We start from the raw sequence: 24,164 nt of genomic DNA, 5'->3' as shown, positions 1-24,164 counted from the left end.
AGAGAGAGAGAGAGAGAGATGAGATGTTCAAAGTTAACATCCCATCTTGACTCTCAGCTCAGTCACATGGTCTGTTCCTCCACCTCACGTCTCCATCAGGGTTATTTGCGCCTCCTGTAACCCGCATGCTGGTTGGCTGAGAGTCGGTCATCCCATCCGATCTCCACATCGAGGAGGAAGAAGCGACGGAGTGCATCATCCTCTGCACACACACTTCTACATCTGGCCATTTATTAAATATATATATCTATATCTATAGATATATATATACAGGAGGCTGATTTCAGACAGACCGGCGCAGGGGCTGTGGAGGAGGTCGGACCGGTGCGATGATGACGGGGAAATCAGTGAAAGACGTTGACAGATACCAGACTGTCCTCACCTCGCTGCTGGCGCGGGAGGAGAATAAATTCTGCGCCGACTGCGACTCCAAAGGTTTGTGGGTTTGATTTCTATTGTGTGCTGGATGATCATTGCGCGTGTGTGTGTGTGTACATTTACTACACTGCAGAAATGCGGTGTTGCATTCATCAGCCCTCTTGTAAATTGTACTATGGTGCAAGGCAGGGGGCCACATCCTCACAAGGCAGCTCCATGGTGCCATGCCCCCCCCCCCCCCAAGCCATCAATTAGGATTTCCTTAATGATGAGAATTGGAGATCAGGGGAAATTACTGTTTCAACACTGCAAGTGACAAAACCCAACAGCCAATGAGAAAAGACAACAAAAAAGGAGAAAGCTAATCAGAAAATACTACATAAGTACAATTGAGAAAACAGAATGGCAAATGAAAACACATCAAATCACTAAAACACAATGGTGAATTAAAATCAGACAGTGCTTCAGTCCAATCAGCGCTGAGCTGTTGAAGCACTCCAGGGCCTCCTTACATTTCTGCAGGTTGAGAGCAGACACATAGAAACACAACTTAACCAAAACAGCTCTGCACACTTTAATGTTCTTATGGTGAAATACAATGCAGCTCTATGTTTGTGTTTCATTTCTCTTGACTTAGATCAACATAAACCTCTGAATTAGTTCTGAAATATATTGTAGGATTATTTTTGCAGGCGTGGAATCAGCAGAGCCACTGTGTCCGTTTTCCCCCTGAGCCTGCTCTGTTTGTAGCCTCGGTCAGTGAAGGTCTTGGACTGTGTCATCAGCTGCTTGCTGAGCCTGTTCTGCTGCACTGGTGGTGGGGTTAACATTGCTGTTTCACAGATACACAGAGGTGGGGACTGAATCCACAAACTGGTTCTCTGGCATTCTGTGTGAAAGTTAATGAAGGTAAAACAAAAAACAATTTAATTTAAATTCACCAGATTTTTATTTAGATCAGCACCAAATGACTCACACTCATAAATATCTGTCTCTTAAACTGATCATTTCCCCTCAACGTGGATCTTGCAATATTAGTGTTGTTGAGGCCGATGAGATCGACCTTGTGACGCCACACCAGGTGCGGACAATGACTCAACGCGTCACTCGCTGTACACTTGCACGTCACTGGCACTGCTCCGAGCTCAGTCGTTAATTCTCAAGTGGAAGGCCTGTGAATGTGCGTAAATCACAGCACGCGGTCATGCAGGGAGCAGGCCTCGGTGATTCCTCATGAAAACTTTATGACTGATAGCACCGAGCAGCTTCGCTGTCTTCAACAGGAAGTGAGACGTGTTCAGTTCCGTGTTCGTCTTCTCTGGACGATGCAGAGAAGAGGACGGACAGCATCGGGGGGGGGGGGGGGCTTTAAGTGCACACTCATAACTTGTGTCACAGCTTTAAATCCTCCCTGTTATCTCCACAGTGTGTCTGCCTTCTGATTCGTGACTCAGCGGAGGGAACATGTGAAATCAATAAGTTGTGGTCCTTCCTCTTTGAGTTCATGTGTCAGGATGGGGGGGGGCGTTTGTGATGTTTGCTGCAGACATGTGTAGACAGACAGACAGACAGACAGACAGACAGACAGACACACAGACAGACAGATAGACAGACACACAGACAGACAGACAGACAGACAGATAGACAGACACACAGACAGACAGACAGACAGACAGACACACAGACAGACAGATAGACAGATAGACAGACAGTCTTTTGACCTCTGGAAAATGAGTTAACGTTAGTCTCAGGGCTTTGTGTTCATTTATTTGAATGTCACTGTTCAGGTGTCCTTTCTCTGTGTGTGTGTGTGTGTGTGTGTGTGTGTGTGTGTGTGTGTGTGTGTGTGTGTGTGTGTGTGTGTGTGTGTGTGCCTCTGTCTTTGTGTTTCTGTATCTCTTTCAGCTTCTTTCCCTGCGAAAAAACCGGCCGCACTGATGAAGCATTGCCGAGTATTTCATTTCCACAGTGAACCGGTCAAGTGGCTGTTGAGAAAAGAAAAATATGGATGCAATTATTTTTCTGTGCTGATTCAAATTCAAAGTGAGGAACTTTTCAAGCCCTGTTGGTAACGGGAGGAAGTCGACATAGGAACATTAGTTACAGCTGGAAAAACGAATCCAACACCTTGGTTGTTATTTTGTTAAATATTCTTCATTTACTCGTCGGGTGGATGTTCCGATACAACTGTTCCCTTCGCGATACTGATTCCAATATTTTGAGTTTGCTCATCGTCCGATACCGACTGAATACCACTGCATTCAAAAAATAACTACTGATATAATGTATTTTAACCCTGAATGAATGAATTGATCATTGTTGTCTGGCTCAGGTTGAACCCTTTGAAAAACGCAAACAGATTTAATCCCACAGAACTTCTTTCATTTTACAGTTTGACAGTCATAAGTAAAAAAGCTAGTAACCGAGCACTTGTACGTGTTACTGTTTTACTTGTGGAACCTTCAAGTGTGAAATATGAGAAATTGCTGCCATTTCAGATATAAATGGGGCAACACAAGCAGAAATCTTCTTGCCGTTCTAAAAAACAGTACTTGCGAGAAGAGCGTGTTATCAGGAAAAGAAAATTGCAGTATTATCTTGGTGAAACTACGCGGTATCAGATTGGTATTTTTGTACTCACAGATTTCTGACCCAGTATTTTTAGCAGTTCTGCTCTAAAGACTGTGTTTTTCCTGTTTTCTCGCTTAATTCTCCTTTTTAAATACAAAAAAACTCAATGTCCTCAATAGAAGAAACAAAGTTTTAACAAACCTCTTATTCACACGGTATTTGTACAATGACATGGTTTGTGAAGCACACACTGTGAACACGTGCATGTGTCCTTTGCATAGTCTTTTAATGAAATATAAATAGAACCAGTAGATTGTTTGACTTCAGGCAAACACACTTGTGACCGTTTCTAAAAGCGCAGTGTGATCAGGCTCTTGCAGCCGAGAGAAGTGACTGTTGTCTAGACTACACTCAACAAAAGCACAGGAGATAAACAGCCCAGTCTCTGTTTTGCATTTGTGTTGCCGTTAATATGTGAAAAGACACAAGTTTGATTGCCTTGAAGAAAGAACCCTGTTTTAATTTGATACCCGTCCCATCTCTCTCTTAAATCATCTTTGATTATGTCTCCACACCCACGACAGCCAGTGACTCGGAGGCATTTTGTTTTTCGGGTCGTGCCTCCGTCCTGTTCTTGTGAACACAATATGTCAAGAACGCCTCGAGGGGGACTCTGTAAATTTGGATCAAATATTCAGTTTGAATCAAGAATGAAATGATCAGACTTTTGTGGACCAACGTCAAAGGTCAAGGCAATGGTGACCTTGTGGTCTTGTGAATGTGCAACTGTACTGTGCCGACACTGTGTTGTTAAAGTTGATGCATGAACAGAGATATTTCCCCCCCCCCTTCCTGTTTAGCACATTTCCTCACAAGTGTTACTCTTCTGCGGTTGCACACTCCTGCACGTGCGTGTGCACACCTTCAACTCATTCGTCCCCTCTCCTTCCTCATCTCTAGTCAGGCTTCTAGCCATATGGCCCGTGATGAGGTTTGGTCTAATCTTGTTTGCTCTGGCGCAGATTACCTTGCGTTTATCACCTCCCTCCCCCTGGGTGACTGAAGAGGACGCGGTGAGATGTATGGAGCAAAGTGTGTGTTTACACCAGCCTGTGAAACAAACACACAAAAACATAGTAACATCACTACCATGCTTTTTCTCACTGAACTAATATCACAGCAATGTAGCTGCAGTATATCAGCCTTCTCTGTCTTTCCCTCTGTACCGCATGGCTTTCTCATTTCCTCACAAGGAAACACTTTTACTGTAAATTCTCAAGATGAGCAGGAAATAATAATGAGATCGGGTCGAGAGGTTGAGGCAGGTGCATAATGTAGTCAACACTCTGCCCTCTGGCTTCAGTCTCAAGGGGCTTTGTGTGTGTGTGTGTGTGTGTGTGTGTGTGTTGTGCTAGAATAGAGGCCTGCCTCCTTTATTGTCTCTATTGTACTTGTGTTTACGTACATACCGGGCCTTGGTTGCTGTGGAGACATCACCTGGCGATGTCATGCCTTATCCCTCCACCGCCACCACCCGCCACCCCTCCCCTCCCACCCCTTAATCTCATCCAATCAGAGGCCAGCAGGGATTTCCTTTGAAACAAGGAGATGATTGGCTGTTTGTGTCCCCCCCACACATGGGCAGAGAGTTTTAAGTCACACATGTACCCATGGATTGGATGCCGCAGTGACAGAGTGCACATCACTGTGCACACTTCAATACACTGGCATGGCTGCAGGCACCTGAGCAAATTAACCCACTGGGTCCCCTTTGAACCCCACAGGTCCTTTGCACATTATTCCTGGAATATTGCATGGCCCCAGTTATACAACACATAATAAAGCATCAACTGAAATACTGAAGAATTTCAACTAGAAGTTTAAACTAGATTTATTTGAGGTTTGGTCCCAAGATGAGGTAATAACGTTCTTGAGGTTCTTAACATGTCATTTGAGGTGCATCAGGTGCAGTGAGATCATGTCAAACATCAACTGGCTGTAGCTAGTTTACCTGGAACCTGATCATAGCAGGAGATGGACAGAACACCAGGAGCACCTTATAGAATAGAAGGTGATAACACCTGATCTACAAACAGTGCAGCTGACAGCATATTCACAAAGGTAGCAGATATCTCATGGGATGCTGTAGCTTCATCTCTCATCATGTTGTTGGATTACAGTGAATGACATTGGTTTTTCACACTACGTTGAGCCTGTGTCGGAGGGAGCTATAAGCCCCAGGGTAAAGCAGGTTTCACACTGGCACAATCCTCGCACATGTCCAAAGTGGACTAACCCCAACTTTAGCCTATATTAGCCTCCAGAGCAGGGTTAGCACTGGGATGCTGGATAATGCCCTCAAAATTTCTTGAACACAGGACTAAAATGTTTCAACAGCCATGTAACCCAGGGCTAGTAGAAGTGCAAAGGGAATCATATAAGCCTTGGGCTGTACGTGTGTCTATGAAAGGACATTATCCTGCAAAGAATATCAAAAGAACAGTTTGGAATCAAGATTCTATAGAATCTATTTATCCATCCATCAATTTAAATACACAAATTAATAAATAGAAGAGCACAGTCTAAGACTATAGAGATAATAACCATATTACCCACAGAGTGCAAACAACAGAGTGTAAGCAGCAGGATAAAAGTGATGAGAGGGATGGAGAGTCTTACTCATGTTCCGATGTATGATCCATTCAACCTCAGTGACTCCCCTGCAGCATCACAGTCGTGACACTCACATTGTGACACAGATGGTGGGTGCGTATTAGTAAATTATCAATAGGGGTCCATCTGTTTAGCACAGACTGTGACTGGGTCACCGGGTGGCCTCAGGGTTTCTGGATTGGTGCACTTTCTGAGTGGCTTGAGAATAGGACAACTCTATACACAAGTGTTTGTGTGGTGATGTAGGAGGGCGAGGAATCCACTGATGACTGAGGCTCTGTGGGATCAGCCGGGTGCCTGCAGAGAGCACCTTTCATCCTTGTGGGATGTGGGCTAATGAGCCGTATGCACCTGCTTGTTTGTGTACATGATCAAATCTGTTTGAATGACGTGGTGGATTTGTGTGTGTCTTCATTTGTGCATATCAGGAAGAGATGTGAAAATATGATTCACTATATTTATCAATAACATTACTAAAAGTCAAACACTTGTAAGTGCACCTGTAAGTGCTGTCTGCTGGGCACCAGTTGAAAAGTGGTCTTTGAAATACTCAGGACTTCTGTTATGAACATAAGGCACCACACAGAGAATGAGCTATTAGAGGTGCTGGAAAAACTTGTGTCACAGACCTTCAAACCACGAACAGAGCACAGTCAATGCAACTCAAAGCAGGAGAACTGGGAAACAGTCTTTGACTTCCTTTATTAAATGAATTAGCTGTGAATGAGCCAAGAACCAAGATCTGTTGTTAATGTTCCCTGGATATTTTCGATGCTAAGCTCTCTTCACCCACATTGATGTCATAAAAAATGTCCCGACCAAAGGGTTTGGTAGAGATTTTTAAATAATTTGCACATAAACTACTGATAGAGTATCAGTAAAAAATATCACATTGATATATGTTTATTTACAATTATTCATTTATTTAGCCCTAAATCACAAATTAGTCTTAGAACCTTAGGGTTCAACAGCTAAACCATTCCCAATATTCTGCTTATATATTATAACATTATACCATGATGTAGTGCAATATAGGTAAATACATACAAAATCCAAAACAACATGTGTTCAGATATGGTCAGCATGATTATAAAAACTTGATAAACTTAAGATTAAAATATAAGTCTAAATGAATATTTAGTTTTCTGGTAAAGGGAAAAAGAATACATGTAAGTGAAGGTCCTCTAAAGTGTCGTAAATAGATGTGTGTGTGGGTGATTGACAGAGAAGCTCATTATAGAGCTCTGTTTGTGCCTCTTCCTCGTCATACCCCCTGCTCCCCCCAGCAGGTCATCAAACAGCTGAAGTCCACTATTTGATGACTATAAAAATCCACTTTTGTTTGTCTCCATTTTCTGCTCTTTTTTCTCTCCTGATGTGCCTCAAGCTGCATGTTTGACAACTACAGTCGTTTTTCTTTTTTGGCAGGGTGATTCATCACTCGCATATGCAAACCTTATATAAAACCTGAGGACCGATTTATTAGTCAAACTTTGTGTATTTAATTATAGCTGCCAGTTGGTCTGTGATGAAAGAGAAAAATAAAGAAAAGGGGAACTCAGCAGTGGAGAAATGTGCAATCCAGACCCTGTTTGTTTCCTTATTTTAGCAGTCTCTTCCTCCTACTCTCCTCCTACTAAATCCGTTCGAAGTACCTGGTGACGTGCACTGTTGCTGGTTAGATACACTGCACATTGGTCCTGTCTCTGCATTAATTGGAACCAAAGAAACTACTATGCAGTGAGCTGGTGTTATTCACTTTTAATGTTTCATCCTCAGGTCTGTCCGTCCTTGAATATGTAGGTTGACAACTGCTGATAATAAACAATACGTGCAATGTGTGAGTTAGCAGTTTGCAAATAACCAAACTACAGTATGAAATTATTTTGTTAATCTACTACAATCCAGATGAATTCTGCTTTTTCCTTAATCACATAAAGGAAGAAGAACTTTTGCTGATGAGACTTGAAAGGCTTAATCATTTGTTTTCAATTTTAAGTAATTTTAGTTTTAACATTTAATAAATTCTATCTAATTCTGAATTTTCCTCAGGAATCGGTATAATTTTTTATATGAACAAAAGTGTAAAGTGACTAAATCATTAATGTATAATTAGAACAAAATGATACAAAGAATGGCTCCTAGCTAAACTCAAAGCACACTCAGGCTGATGGAAAGCCCATTGATCTACATGTATTTGGTCATAAAACTAAAAGTAGCAGGTAATACCTTTGATTGAAAATAGCTGTGATCAGCCAATCCTGTACAAGGCACATGACTTTCTGAACTAAATGTTACGCCAAGCAGATGTTGGAAGTGTTTCAGTCAGATGAGAAGTCAAGGGATCACTGCACTGACTAGAATTCATCCTCTGGGTCACCATGAAAAACTGCAATACAGCCAATCAAATACATTTCACTGGATAAGTGAAAGTTCAGACTTTTCACTTATCCAACAAACCAGACAATGGGCCAGCGGACCAACACTGACCTCTCAGGAGACACACAGTATGGCAGAATAGAGATATCATTTTGTAAAATATGTACAACCAATCGGGGAAAACCAGGGTGAAGGGTAGAGAATGTACAGAAATAAGAGAATTAGAGCTGCGAGAGAGAGATATGGTTGGACAAGGGGGAGGAGTAGGGAGGCAGGGTTGGTGAATGAGAGAGATTAGAAATGGCGGCCAGGACACAGCGGGAGCATTGGAACAAAGATGAGGAGGACAAACTAATCCTGCATTTGGGGAGTTCAACACAATTGACAATCTATGCTTTCCCTGTGACAGTGCCCATGTTTACAGCAGCTCAGCAGGCTTTGCAGGAGTAATTCTACTATTATTAGCCGGCATGACAGCTAATGCTCCAGCCAGACGGTCAGGATGATGGACATCTGTCTGACCACTGACCATCCGTTTATGTTGTTTAATGGTTTGCTCTATTTGCTTCTTTATGACTCTTCTGTGTTTCAATTTCAGAATAAAGTCCACGAATTGAGCAGAAGGGAAACACTTGAAAAATCACTGCCCCTTCCTGTTAATAATGCAAATGGAATAATGGTTTCTTTTTGGGCACATGGCACATTTGGACGCAACCAAGACAATTGGCTATTATTTGACTCAGCACCCAGACTCAGTGTTTCCACAGCTGGCACAAAGAGGAAGGTTTTGCATGTTTTCTCCTCTGAGACTCGGCTTCCTCTTACATTTGCATAGAGTGGCCTTCCTTGCAGTGACTTCAGCGGACAGGAGAGAAAGAATGTTGACTAAAAGCTGCTCTTCCACCTGGTGGTGTAAAAGCCACATCACACCAGATTGCACCAGGGTTGGAAGGAAGGACTCATTGTGGAGATGAGTGGAAAGGTGGAGACATAAGTAGAGGGGTGGTTGGATCTTGGCTAGAATGAGGAGAGGAAAGGGGAAAGGGGGTGACAGGAAGAGGAGGAGGGTGAGAGAAGAGAGGGTTGTAGGGAGAGACGCACCAGCGCTCTCTTTGAAGCTCACTGTACTCTTTGAAGAGGACGGTTGCATAATTTGAGCAGAAAAATAGCCTGACGGTGTTGTTTTTATTTCCCCCCTCTCAGAGCCTGTTTAGCTCTGCAGATAGAAGGAAGATCCACACAAGCAAAAACTATATGAAACAGCTAAATAATAATAATGCAAGGGGCTAAATGTTGAGTGCACAGCAAACACATGTACTCAGTAAGATACACATGGCGGTAAGATGGACAAAATAGGCTACTTGGATAACATCGCACCCACACACACAGGGCTCATGACCAAATGAGTAATCATCCCTGCAGGTATCCAGGCTCTGTGTGTGTGTGTGTACTCCCCCTCTCTCCTCTTAGTCTTGATTATGTAGGCTAACTCTCCTATTGGATCCCATTATTTGTCAGGACAGCGCATGACTTACTCAGGATTAGACGTGTTCCCAGCTGAATTTTAGCTCATAATTGAGGTTTCAGGCTTGTCTCCTCGATAATTGGGCTAAAATTAATCAGAGACTTTCTTCAGCCTCTGTACTACTTCCTCTCTTCCACCACCTATACCTCCCTTTTACAACTTTCGATTCACTTTTCTTCTTTACTCGGTATTATGTTTTCTGTCTATCTCAACTTTAGAGTAGTTCATCTAATTTTGACCAGTTGTCACCTGGAATCAGAGATTAACTGATTTGATTTCCGTGGTCAAAGGTCACATTACCTCATATTATTGACTGCAGTATATCAGGAACACCTGGAGGGACTGAAACTGCACTGTTTGGCAGAGACATACATATATATTTCTAGTTTCTCTCAGCTGTTTTATTGCCCAAGTATATCAACAGCGTCCCCAAAAGACTCTCTACCATTATCGGTCTTCTTTCATTTACCAGGTCCAAGATGGGCGTCCTGGAATTTGGGCATTTTTATCTGCATCCGCTGTGCCGGTATCCATCGAAACCTGGGCGTTCACATCTCCAAGGTCAAGTCCGTCAACCTGGATCAATGGACGCAGGAGCAGGTCCAGGTCAGAGATCACACTACAGATACAGATATGTACAGAGATGGTAACATTTATCACATGTTAGCATGTAATAGTGCATTCTTTGAAGCATATATATACTTCAAAACTAAAAACTCCCTTTATTGGCTGACTTTTCTAATATTTTAACAACACTATCATAGACCTCCCATGCATCAGAAAAGAGCATTTGTTAGATCAATACTCTGAAACGGTAAAAACAAATTCCTTGAAAGAATTTGCCATGATTAAGCATGAAAGGGAGAACAGGATATAATTTTAACATTTGTACAGAGGAAGTAGACACCTTCTCATTTGTATGCTGCTCTTCCTGTCTGGGTCTGATAGGCAGCTAAGTCAGCATTATGCTTCCCTGTGATAATATCCTGCAGTCAGCGTCTTTCTTTTTCTCTTCTCTGTATACATTCACAAAAAGGATTTGCATTGTTTTACTTGCAAAAGTCCACTTATTTTTAAATCACTGGATACACAATAGGAACAGTATGTTGGATGTTGTATTTTTCCTTTATTAGACTGCTTACCTGTTATGTGTTGGTGTCCCCAGTGTGTTCAGGAGATGGGAAATGCGAAGGCCAAACGTCTCTATGAGGCTTTCTTACCTGAGTGCTTCCAGCGCCCTGAGACAGACCAGTCTGCAGAGATCTTCATCAGGGACAAGTATGATAAGAAGAAGTACATGGATAAGGTCATTGACATCCAGATGCTCAGAGTGAGTCTGCACACACACTCAAAAGGTTTTTACTTTCGTCTCACTCCATGGAACAGTAAGAGTGACGACATTTCTCTGCGCAGAAAGAAAAAAGCTGCGACAATATACCCAAGGAACCGGTCGTGTTTGAGAAGATGAAATTGGTGAGTGCATCTTTGTATGTTCCTGCTGCTTGTCTCAAAGCATAACTGACCTCATCATGTCCCTAGAGATAGATGAGTTTCAGATTTCAGTTGTTTTACATGAGTCATAACCATTTTGTCTGTTATGACAGAAAAAAGACATCAGCCCGAAGACAGTTTGCCAGTCTGTTACAGACCTGCTTGGACTAGGTATTCTACCTCACACACACACACACACACACACACACACACACACACACACGACACATTGTATCAATATAAACATTTCCACCTGAATCCTACTATCAATTTATCTCCATTTCAACTTGTTTCCTTCAAAAAAGGCAGACTCACCAAATATTTATAGTTAAAGTTCAGGAACTTGAGATTTAATAAATTGATAAAATAGTTGTGTTATAGTTGAAACACTTATTATTATAACCATGCCTCTATCTCCCCTCTGTTAGATGCCCCTGCACCAAGTCCTGCAGTGTCTAATGGTGGAGGATGTGTTCCAGACAGTAACACAACACAGAGCCCAGCGGTGTCTAATCCACCTCTGGCACACTCTGCCCTGGATCTCTTTAGCTCTCTGCCAACACCCTCCTCTGTTTCCTCCACTAAAACAACGGTAGGAAATAAAACACTGTACAGACCGGACACTCTCCACAGAGCCAATGGGGTATTAGAAAGCTGCCCCTTATTGCCGTGTTTTCATTTGCCTCTTTTGTCACCTTTGCCTGCATCCTGTCACCATTGATAACCTTATTTCTCTCCATCTTCTGTCTTTCTGTCAATGCTCCCTGCCACCCACCTCCTCCCCACCAGCCTGTTTCCAGTTCTATGCCTCAGAGCAGAGTGACTGCCTCTGTGCCTGAAAACCTCAGTCTGTTCCTGGATCCAGCTCCCAGAGCAGAGGAGGGCACCGTCAAGAAGCTGTCCAAGGACTCTATTCTCTCCCTGTATGCTTCCACTCCCTCAGTGCACGCCAGCAGTATGACTGCTCCTGGTGAGGACTGCATTGATTTTTACAAGAATTCATTTTCACCATCTTTCCTGAAACAATTTATATTTTTGTGCTAATAATGGACCTATTAACTATAAATAGAGGTAGTGTGCTCGTTATGGCAATTTGAATTAGAGAATTACAACCAGACCATGCAGCTCCCCTGAACTCCATCGAGCCTTTTAGAGAGTTGATTTGGTTTTGGCCAACAAATGAAATGTTTGTTTCTCTGTTTTCCGTGAAAATGCCCTAAAATCCTACTGTATGCTACCTGCCCAGCACCAAACCAGAAGTCTGATGAAGTTAGCAACTAAAACTAGTGGGCACAGTGAAGCATCTTGGAACTATAGATCCAGATGTATTGCTTAAGAGTTGGTTGAGATCAAAATGGACTAAGAAATAATAAACATGACACTTCTAACTGCAAATGAAAGCTAACGTTGTTCGTGGAAATGCAAATAGTGTCAGACACTGCTCCCAAGTGGTGATAAAAAACGGCCCATTCAGTTTAGGTTAGTCTCATCAAAGAGTGTAACACTGCTCCCTGTCTGTGATTGTTTTCAGCAGGCTTGTACATGAACCAAATGGGATATCCGACACACCCGTACGGTTCCTACCATTCTTTAGCCCAGGCAGCTGGAATGGGAGGTGCCATGGTGACATCACAAATGGCGATGATGGGACAGCAACAGAGCAGCATGATGGGGGTTCAACAAAATAGTATGAATGGAGTGCAACAGAATGGCATGATGGGTGCCCAGGGTGTCATGGCTCAGCCTAGCAGCATTTTGACGTCACCCTACATGACGGGGATGACCCAGGGTATGATGGGACAGCAGCAGAGTGGGATGATGGGACAGCAACAAAATGGGATGATGGGACAGCAACAAAATGGGATGATGGGACAGCAACAGAATGGCATTATGGGACAGCAGCAGAGTGGGAAGATGGGACAGCAGCAGAGTGGGATGATGGGACAGCAGCAGGGTGGAGGGTTAACCACATTACCACACCAGCAGGTGTACGGAGTGCAGCAAACCCAGCAGCTACAGTGGAACATTGCCCAGGTGAGTCACGATGAAACTGCACTGTGCCAGACACAATTTATTTGAAACAAAAACAGATTGAAATTGTGTTTTTTGGGTTTCAGATGACTCAGCACATGGCCGGCATGAATCTCTACAACACCAACGACATGATGGGATACAGCAGCCAACACATGGGAGGTACAACAACTCAGAGTTCAGTGCACATGACAGCACACATCTGGAAATGAACAGAACTTGTACCAATGACCAACAAAACAGAGGGGGAAATGAGTAGTGGGAATATGTGGATTAGACTCTCCATAAGACATTTTCTGATGCAAGGGTGGAAGAAGAGGAGGAGAAACGTGTGAAGGATGTTGGGGAAACCACTTCTACCTCTCTTTCTCTCTCCTCTCCGCCCATGCTTACTCTCTTCTTGTCTCATCAATGGCCATGTTTTGCAGATTTCCATGCTTGCCTTCAGAACATTTTGGTATGTCGACCAAGACAATAGGGTTCAGTGGTCAGTGGTTAGGGCTACACATATTCTTTTGTAACTTTAGCCCGGATGTCAGCGTGTTCACATGCATGTACACATCTGCTGGATGTGGGTGTCTAGCCTACCGTCTGCTCAACTTTAAAGAAAAGTTTGGTTTTTGGAGGATGTCACGGTTTTTCTTTATTAACTAGAGTCCAAAATACACACGGATGTATTTACTGTCTCTTAATGTGTGTAGTTTAAGGGTATGTCGAAAAATTAGGTTAGCCTAGCTCAGCTTCACTGGTTGATGTGCTCAAATACTGATATTTATTGGAACTAGTAGTATTTTCTCTAAAAGGAGGGAAATATTTCCTGTTGCAAGATTGAGGTATTAAACAGGGTGAGTTTTACCATAAGGGATTGTTATTAGGGCCCAGATTTTGCACAGATGTAGACAAAAGCTTTGTCCAGCTATTTTCTTTATTTCCAGCCAACCCATTTTTAAATGAGAACCTCAAAAGGGATCTTAAATGCATTTGATGGCTACATATGTGATATCATTGCAAACGGTATCAGACAAAAAGCCTTCATCTAGGCAATTTGAAATTTTATGTAGGCTAAGGAGATATCAGAACTTTCATTCTAAGGTTACCGTTTGCGTAATTATTTTATATACAGTAGTTAAATAAGCAAGATGTTAAGAGGTTAATTAGTGTTTTGTTATTCATATTTTCATACAGGATCATTTTGACAGTACTCAAGGAAAGATTTTAGGAAAGACTTTGCGACGTGTTATGTTAAGCAATGCACGCTATTTTTAATAATGCATTTGGCTGGAGTCGCTAAATGAAAGCTTCAGGTTAAGCTAACAGGTTTTAGCTGCAGCAATATTTGTATTTACAGTTTTTTGTCATTCAGCTCAATCATATAGGTTTTTATAAAAAGGAATTTGAGTGGAGATTCATTTTCAAGTTATATTTCCCCTCTTCTGAGAAGAACAGCTATTATTTAGTCAAATATAATAATCTAGGAATTAAGATCGGTTAGGTAATTATTGGTTTGGCAATGATTGGCGAGGCAATTCAGCTAGGCTAATTACCCCAATCATCATACCATTAAACTGCACAATTAAAAGAGACTTGCTCTGTGTTAAGTTAGTAACAACATTTGTAAAAACCCAGAAAAAACAATGCATCCCTTAAGTGGTCCTCCCCATCCAACAATAGTAGAATATTAGAAATCCCCTGATACGTTGATTTCCTAGATTTCCACTGTCTCAGCTGCAGAAACCTACCTAAACAGCCCAAAGTAATGATGTCTGCTACTCAATTTACAGACAGCTTCTTCTAGAATCCATAAAGGGGATTTTGGTAGACCAAAGATCAATGCTTTATTACTGTTGTACAGTGTTCTCATATGCTTTACTGTACAGCCACTTAACTAGTGATTACTAGACAAATCAATTCAGCTGTTCTTTCATAATGTGTTGGGTTATAACTGCAATTCACTGTGCTTTTTCCTCGGAAGGGATAAAAAAACTTAAAACAGTCACTTGCATGCAATTTTATCATGTGAGCGCTCACCAACCTCAAGTTAACAATCTACCTTGTGCAATAGAGGCCTCAAATAATGTTGAATGTCGAAGAGAGGTCGGGATGAGAAAAACTTAAAGGCACAGATCAGTCGTGTTTCAGATGCTTCCACTGAATTGCATGAGGAGAATGTTTATCTAGCTCTGATTGTATGTACCGTGTGTTTACAATGATGTCCGAATGTGTCTCTGGAATGTGTCCTCTCTGCTGTACATGTCCATCAGTGTGTGACCAAGAAAATATCGATGATTGTGTGTCCTGAATGTACCTGACTAATTCTGAAAAACAAACTCGTATTTTTTATTTTTCTGTGACTCTTGTCTGGCAACACACACTTGTGTCCTTTGAATGTTCTGTGGTCAGCAGCGTCAACAATCGTTCAGTTCATCAGCGTTTCTCAATAAATGTCTTTAGGAGCAAACTGTGACCAAGGCAAACACATTTTCAGGTCATTCTGATGTGTTTACAATTTGGCCAAACCACATTGAGAAGCGAAAAACATTGTGCGAGAGAGGTGACAGAAAAATGACTAACCCTCTCTCCCACACAAGTCCACACAAGCATCTCTCAGATCTGAATGTTTTTAGATACGTTCATTCTTATACTTGCATGAAGCCATTACTGTAAATATTATCAGTCTTTCTGAAGCACTTTGTTGTTAAGTTGCCTCTTTTGAAGTGAGGGGTAAAAAATGCAAAAGGCGCCACTATAGGGGACAAACAAATGAACGTATTCTGGCATAATAGGATTCTTATAACTGCTGCCAACAGCAGTCCAGCCTGCACCACTCGGAAACTCTTCACATTTTGCAGCTGCACTTTGGTGGCTGCAGAGACAACAGTGTGACGGCATCTGTCACCTTTGCTGAGGCCAGGATATTACCGTAAGAGGAAAGTGTTGGCTCTGCTCTGCAACAGCACATTTGCAGGTTGGCGATGACAGTGTTTCTGGAAAAAGGAGTGAAAATCCATCCTTGTGGGCGATAAGGCTTCACCTGCAGCCATCTCATTTGTTTTAACTTTAGGTTGCTTGAAATAGTTCCCTTTTTTTTTTGCTTGGTATATTTTCTGTCTAATAAAAGCAAATAAAGGAATGTATCTTTTTATGTACATGTCAATCAAGATATTGTACTTTATTCCTTATTATGTTATGTTCTATTATGTTCTTAAATAAGATTGATGAACATGTATATAGTATGTCTACATTTTTTTCATAGACTGCTCCTTTTGATTTCATGGTCCCAGAAAAGACAAAATATGTAACATATGATACTTGTCCATGTGAAAACATACTAAATAAATCATGTTTTGATTATATTCTAAATATTGTGTGGACTTACAGTTTTTGACCTTCACACCTCTAATGTCGACTATTAGCCCTGTAGGTCGAATCAAGTTGAGCACAGCTATAGTTCACTTCACAACCCACATCCACCCTAGAACCTCCTTCATACTGACTCCGACCTGATCACTGTCGTGTGTTGTCATTGGTGCCTGCTGTTTTCTGTGCAGGGTCTTTTAACTGTTGCTCTCCCTGCCTCAGTTGAGACTTATGGAAGTGCATGGAGGTGCACTCTCCTTGCCTTAGGCTTTACACATATGCATGAGTGGGCAGGGAGGTCCCAGAACAAAGCCATACCACCAAATAAAAAACATATTGCAATATTTGAAATCAATTAAACGAAAGTGTTTGTGACTGAAATATTCTGTAGGCAGTATGAGTAGAGAGTTTGCAAGGACTCTAAGGGCTGTAAAGTTTTCACTATTCCTCTGAAGGTAGTTGCCTATGGTCAGAATTAGCTATGATGTTTTGTGTGACTCCTTCGTGAATTTTCCCGACATGGTTTGAGTAAAAGCCAAGTTAAAGTTACACTGAGAACTGTTTATGTTTGCACAGTTTCGCCTTTGTTACTTCATTATAACAGATAAATTGGTTTTATGAATTTGTTTATAGACACCATCTCCTCACAGAGCTCACTGATGAACTGGGTTACTACTCTGCATTGACCTGTCATGTTAAGTATTCAAAATAATTAACATTTTCAAGGCAAACTGTTTAAATTGCATTTGGAAAAGAACAATTAGATGTTTTCATAATGACAATGGATGATAGGACCATGAACTGACAGGCCACTAATGGTGATGAACCCACAGAGATTACAATTTTTTCAGCACATATTTTTGGTTTTACAGCAGCTCTACTGTTCTGATTGAGTCTTGTGGTTCTCATAGTAATTTTAGGCCCCAGCAGTCAGCTGAGTGTGACCTGCTGGTTTACATGGTTGAGGAATTCAAATCCATTTTTAGTGGAGCTGCTGGAGACTTTCTGAAACAAATCATTGCTGAATAAGATCATTGACACGTTTCACCTGTGACTTAAGACGTCATAATAAACTCATGAGAATGTTTTGTGATTCAAATAAACTTTATTGACTTTGCGTCCAGATGTCAAAGGGCATGCAGATACAGGCTTCTGAATCCGAAATTGTTCTTTTTTTGTTTTTCTTTTCCTCAGTTTGGTTCCATTTTCTTACAAAACTACGTGCACCTTAAGTAATCAATTCTGCAGCGTACAAACCACAAAAATACCAGTTTTACATTATCAAATACTGCACATAGAAAACATTTACAAAGCACAGGTATAAAATTACAGCTCCCTTTTTTCTTCTTTGCCATAAACAGAAACAACTTCTCCTCAGACAGTCTGCTACACTTTGCCCTTTGAAACATACTCTGAACACTCCGCGGTGGAAAGGTTAAGGCCAGTTTAGAAAAGACAACCATTCATCTACCAATACCAGCAAATCTTTTGCTGCTCCCATCTGTCTTTACTTTGGATTCCAAGGTATCAACCTCCTTTGTGTGCTTGGAAATATAATGGCTATGCATTGAATATAATCAAAACCCTTCGATCCTGTCTTGTTTGGAATCCACATCAAGCTATCTTGTGCTTTGCTGGGCTTGATAAGATAAAGGTTGTCTTGACAGTGGGGAGGGGAAGCTACAGTGGCCTTAATGTCATCTGACATCTAAAAGAACAGAATGGCTACTCAGGAAGCTTGTGCTGTGATCACCAACATTTAGACGCTGATGAAGACAAACATATTCAGCAGCTAAAAACTCCCAATTTGTCCCACAACTCAGCAGTGATGTCTGTTTTTGTTCTCTCCGACACCTGCTACATTGGTAAACAGACATATGAAATGCATGCTCATGGGGACTATCATAAGAATATAGTTATTATTCATAACGCATTGCATGCTCTGTTGAGTCTGAATTGCTTGTGGTGCTTGCAAATGTGATTTGAGTGAATATTCTCTTTGTCATCAGCTGACAGTGGCACCACAACACCAGCTCTGTAAGGACCCAGAAAGAGGCTGAAGCCAAGAGTGAGGGGCCCCCAGCAAACAGTGAGGGGGGCCACAACCAATGGTTATTGCCAGAAGAATTAGGCTAAAGTCCATGCTACTTACAAATACAGCATATTTGTCAAATGTTTTGCATGTCATTTGAATTCCCTAATAATCGTGGTACTGGGTCTAAGTAACGTCATCGCCATCTTTGTTGTCATTACATGTTATTATGTTAATTATTAATCATCGTTATCATACCATCGGAAAGATTAAATACAAGAAAATCATCGGAGGAACCATGCGGCAAACATTTTCTAGTTCAAAGTACAAAAATCAGACCAACTCCATCTGATCGATAGATTAGTCAATAAGTAATCGGTGCAGGAGGGGGGGGGGGTGGGGGCAGCGATCCCTTTTATTTTTAACTCGAAACCCATCATGGCGATTTGAATAAATAAAGGAAATGCATTTCGCCAGACAGAATTCATGCTTGTATCAACCTCAGAGCTGTTCTCTTTAAATGAACACGCAGAGAATAAGACTTAAACAGTGCAGTAAAAGTAAGAGGGGAGGGGGCTGCCTGAAAAGACGCAGGTGACGTCCCCTGGAAAGACTTCGAAGACACAGTATAGCAAAGAAAAATGGCAAAAAAATGTAAATTATACTCAGCTCTGGTGTAAGGATTAAGAAATACATTCGTAAAACTATACATATACACAGATATATAACCTCAGTACAATAGTTCAAGCAAAATACATTTGTCAAAACTTTCAGTTGTGTGCTACAATAGTGAAGCAATGTCTCCTACACAAAGTAAGGCCATTGTAAACTGAACGAGCCCTCATTTTCCCCTAAAGTCTAAAGGCAGGTTTTGCCCGCAGCGCCTCTCCCGGCTCTTCTTCCTACGTTCTCTGAATGATACCAAACCTCTTACAAAAATAAAATACATCTTCGACATAGCGCTGAAGAGACGACTCGGGGTTGATTGAAGATGCATTAGTAAAGTTCTGCACTCGGGATAGAAAGGAATGTTCGATGTGGATCTTCACGGGGGAGCAAGCGAGTGTCGTGGGTTTTACATTCCAAGCATCATCCAGACTTTTACATTCAAATCTCAGCTGAGCCACGTTTAAACTCGAGCTGAATCCACCAGCGCCGAGCTCTACATGCTCCAATACACTGCTCCTAGCACTTCAACTAACCAACTAACCAACCAGGCATCTACTTCACATTTGACAATGAAAACTCTCCAACCACCTGCCCTGCTCTGTTAACCATGCTGCATGTGGAGCTACAGTTCTATGACTCACTCAAAACAGTAAACTATGTCCAACACACTGAAAAGAGAAAATTGTTGGACCAACTTCAGTGAGGCACAGCTTCAGAAATGAATTTAGTTTGTTCAAATTAAAGTTGACAAGTTATATAAACACAATTGATAAATATAAATGTGATTTACCAATTGCAGTAAGTGATCTTTTTACGTTGGTTAACAATTTCTTTTAAGTGTATGACCATGTTGTGAGAAAATGCATGTTATACTATATAGTCAATTTTCGAATCTATGTTAAATGCCATAACGAGACAATAAAGATTTGATGCTCATATCTGCAAACCCTTCTCTTAAATAAATATCTACACTTTTTAAAATCTCTTGCTCACATGTTGCTGGCTCGCCGCTCATTATGCATAATGCAAAACACAATACACTTTGAAGAAAAGGTGATATTTCAACTTATCCTTTTGGTTGCAGGGATAAAAAAGGATCTGTACAAAATTTGGCAGATCCACTGTCTATAAATACACCTCTCATAGGATAATTATATCACTTTGAATCGTCTCTTCTCCTATAACCAGATGTTAGAGTGTTTCTTGGGGTTACCCGACGCAGCAAAGGGACACAGACGACCTTGTACAAGCTTCAGATATCACACTGACAAAACTATCGACAGTATTTTCATAGCTTATCAAACATTGAGCAGGAATGTTCTACAGGTTTAAAAATCCCTTTTAGGTTTTTCAAACTTTATATTCTTTCCATTTCCAACCCTTCTTTTTGTCATCACAAAATGTGTGCACCGTAGAGAGTGTGGTCAAATACCAAGAGTATAAGTCCTTATTTTTACATCATGCCAGCTAATGGCATGTCCACACAAAAAAATAGATCAATACAAATCAATAAGGTACATGAAATTACTTCATATACATCACCATACAAGTACAGATCCAGCGAGGAAATTGGAACCCAGACTTTGACGGTTCTTTTAGGAGGAAAAAAAGGTTGTATATATATGGGAGGGTCAAAAATGACCATCACACTCCCCCCAAAATATTCAAGAATACCAGAGATCCCTTTTTTTCCAAATGTTTAGTGTGTTGAAATGTGAATTCTGTTGGTCTGAGGTGCTGAGAACACGAAATGCCTCAGACTTTCCCATTTTTTGCAAAAACGAGGAACAGAGTAAGGAAAGTTGTTAGCGGACGACAGAATATATGGCTGCGATAAAAACCAAACTCAAGCTCATAAAAACACACAAAAGCTTTTCATAGGGTGTAGCTTGAGACTTTCAGCTCTCATAACGTTGCTGAAATACGACAGCCTTTTCGTGTCTTTATCTGTATACCAGGTTTGGTGTTGGATCTCAAGAAAGATTCACAACACTTACAGGTATAAATAATGAAAACAGTCAATGCAAACAGGTCAGTTAAACCTGTTGTCAGTGAAGACTCAACCTTTGCACATTTAACTAAAACAGCCAACAGGTCAATTTACCTTTTTTGAGAAAGAGATTTGTAAGTTAGAAAACCTGTATTTTTATTTCTCCTTTTAAAAGTCACATTTTATATCAACACTATGCAACTTTTCTTAAAACATCAGCTTTGAAATTAGTTTGATGGTTCACTAACTCGTCCTCTACATAAAAAAACTTATTCGCACAGACATGGAACCCAACAGAAAATTCCCTGTGTGGCTGCAGAGGGCGCTGTTGCTCAGTAAAAGTTGCACAGTGTAGCTTTAAGAATTAATGTAGATTTTCTACAAGAATGTATTTTCTTTGCCAATTAAACCCTTTAATTGCTCAGATTTAACCAACAGTAAAATCCAATGCAACAGGCTTTACTGACCTGGTCCTTATACTGTGACTCATTATAAACTCAAGTTACACTTTCATGCTGGCGTTTGTTTGAAACAGAGATGATCAATGCAGTGTGACCAAATTCAAACAAACTATTTAACAAGTGGTCAACCACTGCAGGTTTATAATTAAAACAATAAAAAATGTACATTAAAGTGCCATTTTAAACACACGCTGCCTGACTGGAAATATAAAATAAGAACGTTTAAAGACTGGTTAGATTTGACATATTGTACCTGAAACAAGTAAAACTACCTTATATGGCAGGTTAACAATCACCCTGCTAGCAAAGTAATACTGGGGTGAATAGTCAGATATATAAAAAAAAAACATCTGGATTTAAAATACATGTTTTACACATTTAAAAAAGGTTCAGTTACAGTCAGTGTGACAGAGAGGAGTGACCAAAGAGAAGGTAAAGGTCGTAGGTGGTACCATCCATGTACATGTCTTTGCCTGCGCTTGGATGTCTTGCTGTGATCTGACCTTCGTCAATCAGGAAGAGTGCGAAAAAAACAAAAAAGATGACATCAAAACCAGGGAAATTAGCGGGAAGTTCAAACAAGTCTAGGTGCTGGTATACAGAGGGGGAGAGGGAGAGAGAGAGAGAGAGAGAGAGAGAGAGAGAGAGAGAGAGAGAGAGACTGTGGCATCCCCTGGATGTGGAGCACTAGAACCCCCGAGTGTCTCGCGGTATGACAGCCCTTCCCTCTACAGCTGAAGGCAGGATCAGAAATTTGTTCCTCAGCGAATGTGTGGCCGGCCGACTAATTTGTTCTCTTTTGCTGCAGATAGCGATGATGGTGCTCTCCCTGTCACCTAAGCCCCATCATCCTTCTCCCTAACTCAGCCCGGTGCACGCCTTTTCAGGACGGATCGCAAAGTAAAGTAGCACTATATTCCCGTTACATTGGTCAAGGCAAGCTAAATAAAAAGAGTTAAGCACTTTTAAAATGTCTCTACGAGGGTTGCAAGCAAACATGCAGAATGCAGCCGATACATACGCAACACAAATAAGTATTTATCTATCTATTTATATATAATGTATATCTATATATAAACTCTGCCCTGTGAAAATTATAGAATAGCAGTGTTGCTACCTCACATAATAGCCATTATGTGACCATCCAAGCCTGCTGCCCAGGTATACTTATGTGTTTGACCTACTCTTCAACTCATGTGTGTAGAATGTCTTCTTTTTTTGCATTACATCTAAGTCATAGACTCTGCTACATATCCATACTTTATATTGTATACTACTTTACCTACTACTTATAGGAATAACAACAATAACAATTGCTTTGGTTTTAAAAAATAAAGTTGTTTTTTTTCTTAAGTTTGGCATAGAGAGTTTAGAAACTGGCATCGGGGTGGCCCTGGGATGAGTCATGCCACGGAGATCTGGTACATTGGAATGCAGAACATGGCATCCGGTGGTTTGTTGTGTCGTGGTGAGAAATGTTGAAATGTGAAGGGTGAAAAATGCTACATGTTTCTGGTAAATTAGTTTTGTTCAACTAAAATCGTCTGAAAATACTGATAATGTGGAGAATATGGCAAAAAGTGGAATGTCAGCGTGTCAGTGTGTGTGTTCATGTGGATGAGATCAGTTATTATGTGCAGATGGGTATATATGTGTATGCCTACCTGTCTTGCACTTCAAATACAGTAGTTGTGTATATACAGTACGTGTGTCCGTGTCTGCATGACTCTGCCTGTGCCCGTGCATGTGGGGGAGGGTTATACTGGGGTGTCTAGGTGCATGAGGGGCTGGTGGCGCTCTCCAGGGAGGACTGGGAGAGGCGTCTGGTGAGGGGTCCGATGCTGGGGTCTGCCAAAGAGGAGGTAGGGAAGAGCTTGTACCAGCCGCTGACTGTGGCAGACAGGTCCAAGTCCTCCAGGAGGATCTGGGCCATTCCCATGAAGCACTTGTGGTCCATACGCCCATAATCCCCCCACACTATTACCTACGGAGAAGAGGAAGCATGAGGACATACGGTACACACACAAATATAAGGATGTACAATGCAACTCAACACAACTCAGGGTCAACTCGTAACTTGCACAAGACAAATTAAACAAGGAAATCGAAAGAAGGAAACAGAGAGGGCTCAGATTCGAAGTAAAGGTTTCTGGTTGTGAGGTGCAGACAGCGCAGATAAACGAACAGTAAGATCACACACAAAAACAGTAATTTGCATATGTACAAGAAATACAATAAAATTAGGCAATAATGCCCTAACGTGAATAAGTGGACCCATATGATACAAGTCATAAGTCATGTTGTCAGAATCATAATTTTAATTTGTGGTATTAATTGAAATGATTTAGATACTTCTAATGTTCCGAAAACATATCTCTTTCCTCATCCTGTCCAGCACATGTAGGAAATGTCAGCCTCCACCCTTGCTTTACCTGGTTGTTAGTGGGCAGGCAAAACAAGCCACTAGGCGGGCATTATGCAAATGTTGGGAATTGTGATTTCACACCACATCATGATTCATGAAGTATCAGCCCGACTACTGATGAAACGTTTGAGGAGCTTCAGGTGTTCTCTTTTGGGGATGGGAGCTTTCCTTTACCACAGGCT

General features: G+C 41.3%; 2 protein-coding genes across 3 annotated transcripts in view; one reads left to right on the top strand and one right to left on the bottom strand.

Annotated features, from left to right (window-relative positions):
- The first annotated feature begins 55 nt into the window (after window positions 1-55).
- On the top strand, window positions 56-16,408 carry smap2 (small ArfGAP2). 2 transcript variants are annotated; one of them, XM_020090394.2, is made up of 9 exons: window positions 56-435; window positions 9,999-10,132; window positions 10,692-10,856; window positions 10,940-10,999; window positions 11,131-11,188; window positions 11,446-11,609; window positions 11,807-11,987; window positions 12,552-13,051; window positions 13,135-16,408. In XM_020090394.2, the coding sequence occupies exons 1-9, from the start codon at window positions 330-332 to the stop codon at window positions 13,258-13,260; spliced, it is 1,494 nt and encodes a 497-aa protein (XP_019945953.2). In that variant the 5' UTR covers window positions 56-329; the 3' UTR covers window positions 13,261-16,408. The 2 variants fall into 2 exon arrangements, with proteins under 2 accessions (XP_019945953.2, XP_019945952.2); XM_020090393.2 differs by having other exon boundaries at window positions 12,549-13,051.
- A 5,652-nt stretch (window positions 16,409-22,060) lies between these two features.
- Window positions 22,061-24,164, bottom strand: part of rims3 (regulating synaptic membrane exocytosis 3) — a 32,910-nt gene continuing 30,806 nt past the window's right edge. Inside the window, exon 7 of the mRNA XM_069516059.1 lies at window positions 22,061-23,541. Within this exon, the coding sequence (XP_069372160.1) occupies window positions 23,329-23,541 (213 nt within the window). The 3' untranslated portion in view covers window positions 22,061-23,328. The remainder of the gene's footprint in view (window positions 23,542-24,164) is intronic.

Source organism: Paralichthys olivaceus, chromosome 20 (assembly GCF_024713975.1).
Source record: "Paralichthys olivaceus isolate ysfri-2021 chromosome 20, ASM2471397v2, whole genome shotgun sequence".
NCBI classification, from domain to species: Eukaryota; Metazoa; Chordata; class Actinopteri; order Pleuronectiformes; family Paralichthyidae; genus Paralichthys; species Paralichthys olivaceus.
The sequence above is the reverse complement of the archived record's forward strand: the minus strand, read 5'-3'. Positions and strand labels throughout refer to the sequence as shown.

Coding starts and splice junctions, on each gene's coding strand:
- smap2 (XM_020090393.2), top strand. CDS start 330: ATGATGACGGGGAAATCAGTGAAAGACGTTGACAGATACCAGACTGTC. Junction 436..9,998: donor CGCCGACTGCGACTCCAAAG/GTTTGTGGGTTT, acceptor TTCATTTACCAG/GTCCAAGATGGGCGTCCTGG. Junction 11,189..11,445: donor TACAGACCTGCTTGGACTAG/GTATTCTACCTC, acceptor CCCCTCTGTTAG/ATGCCCCTGCACCAAGTCCT.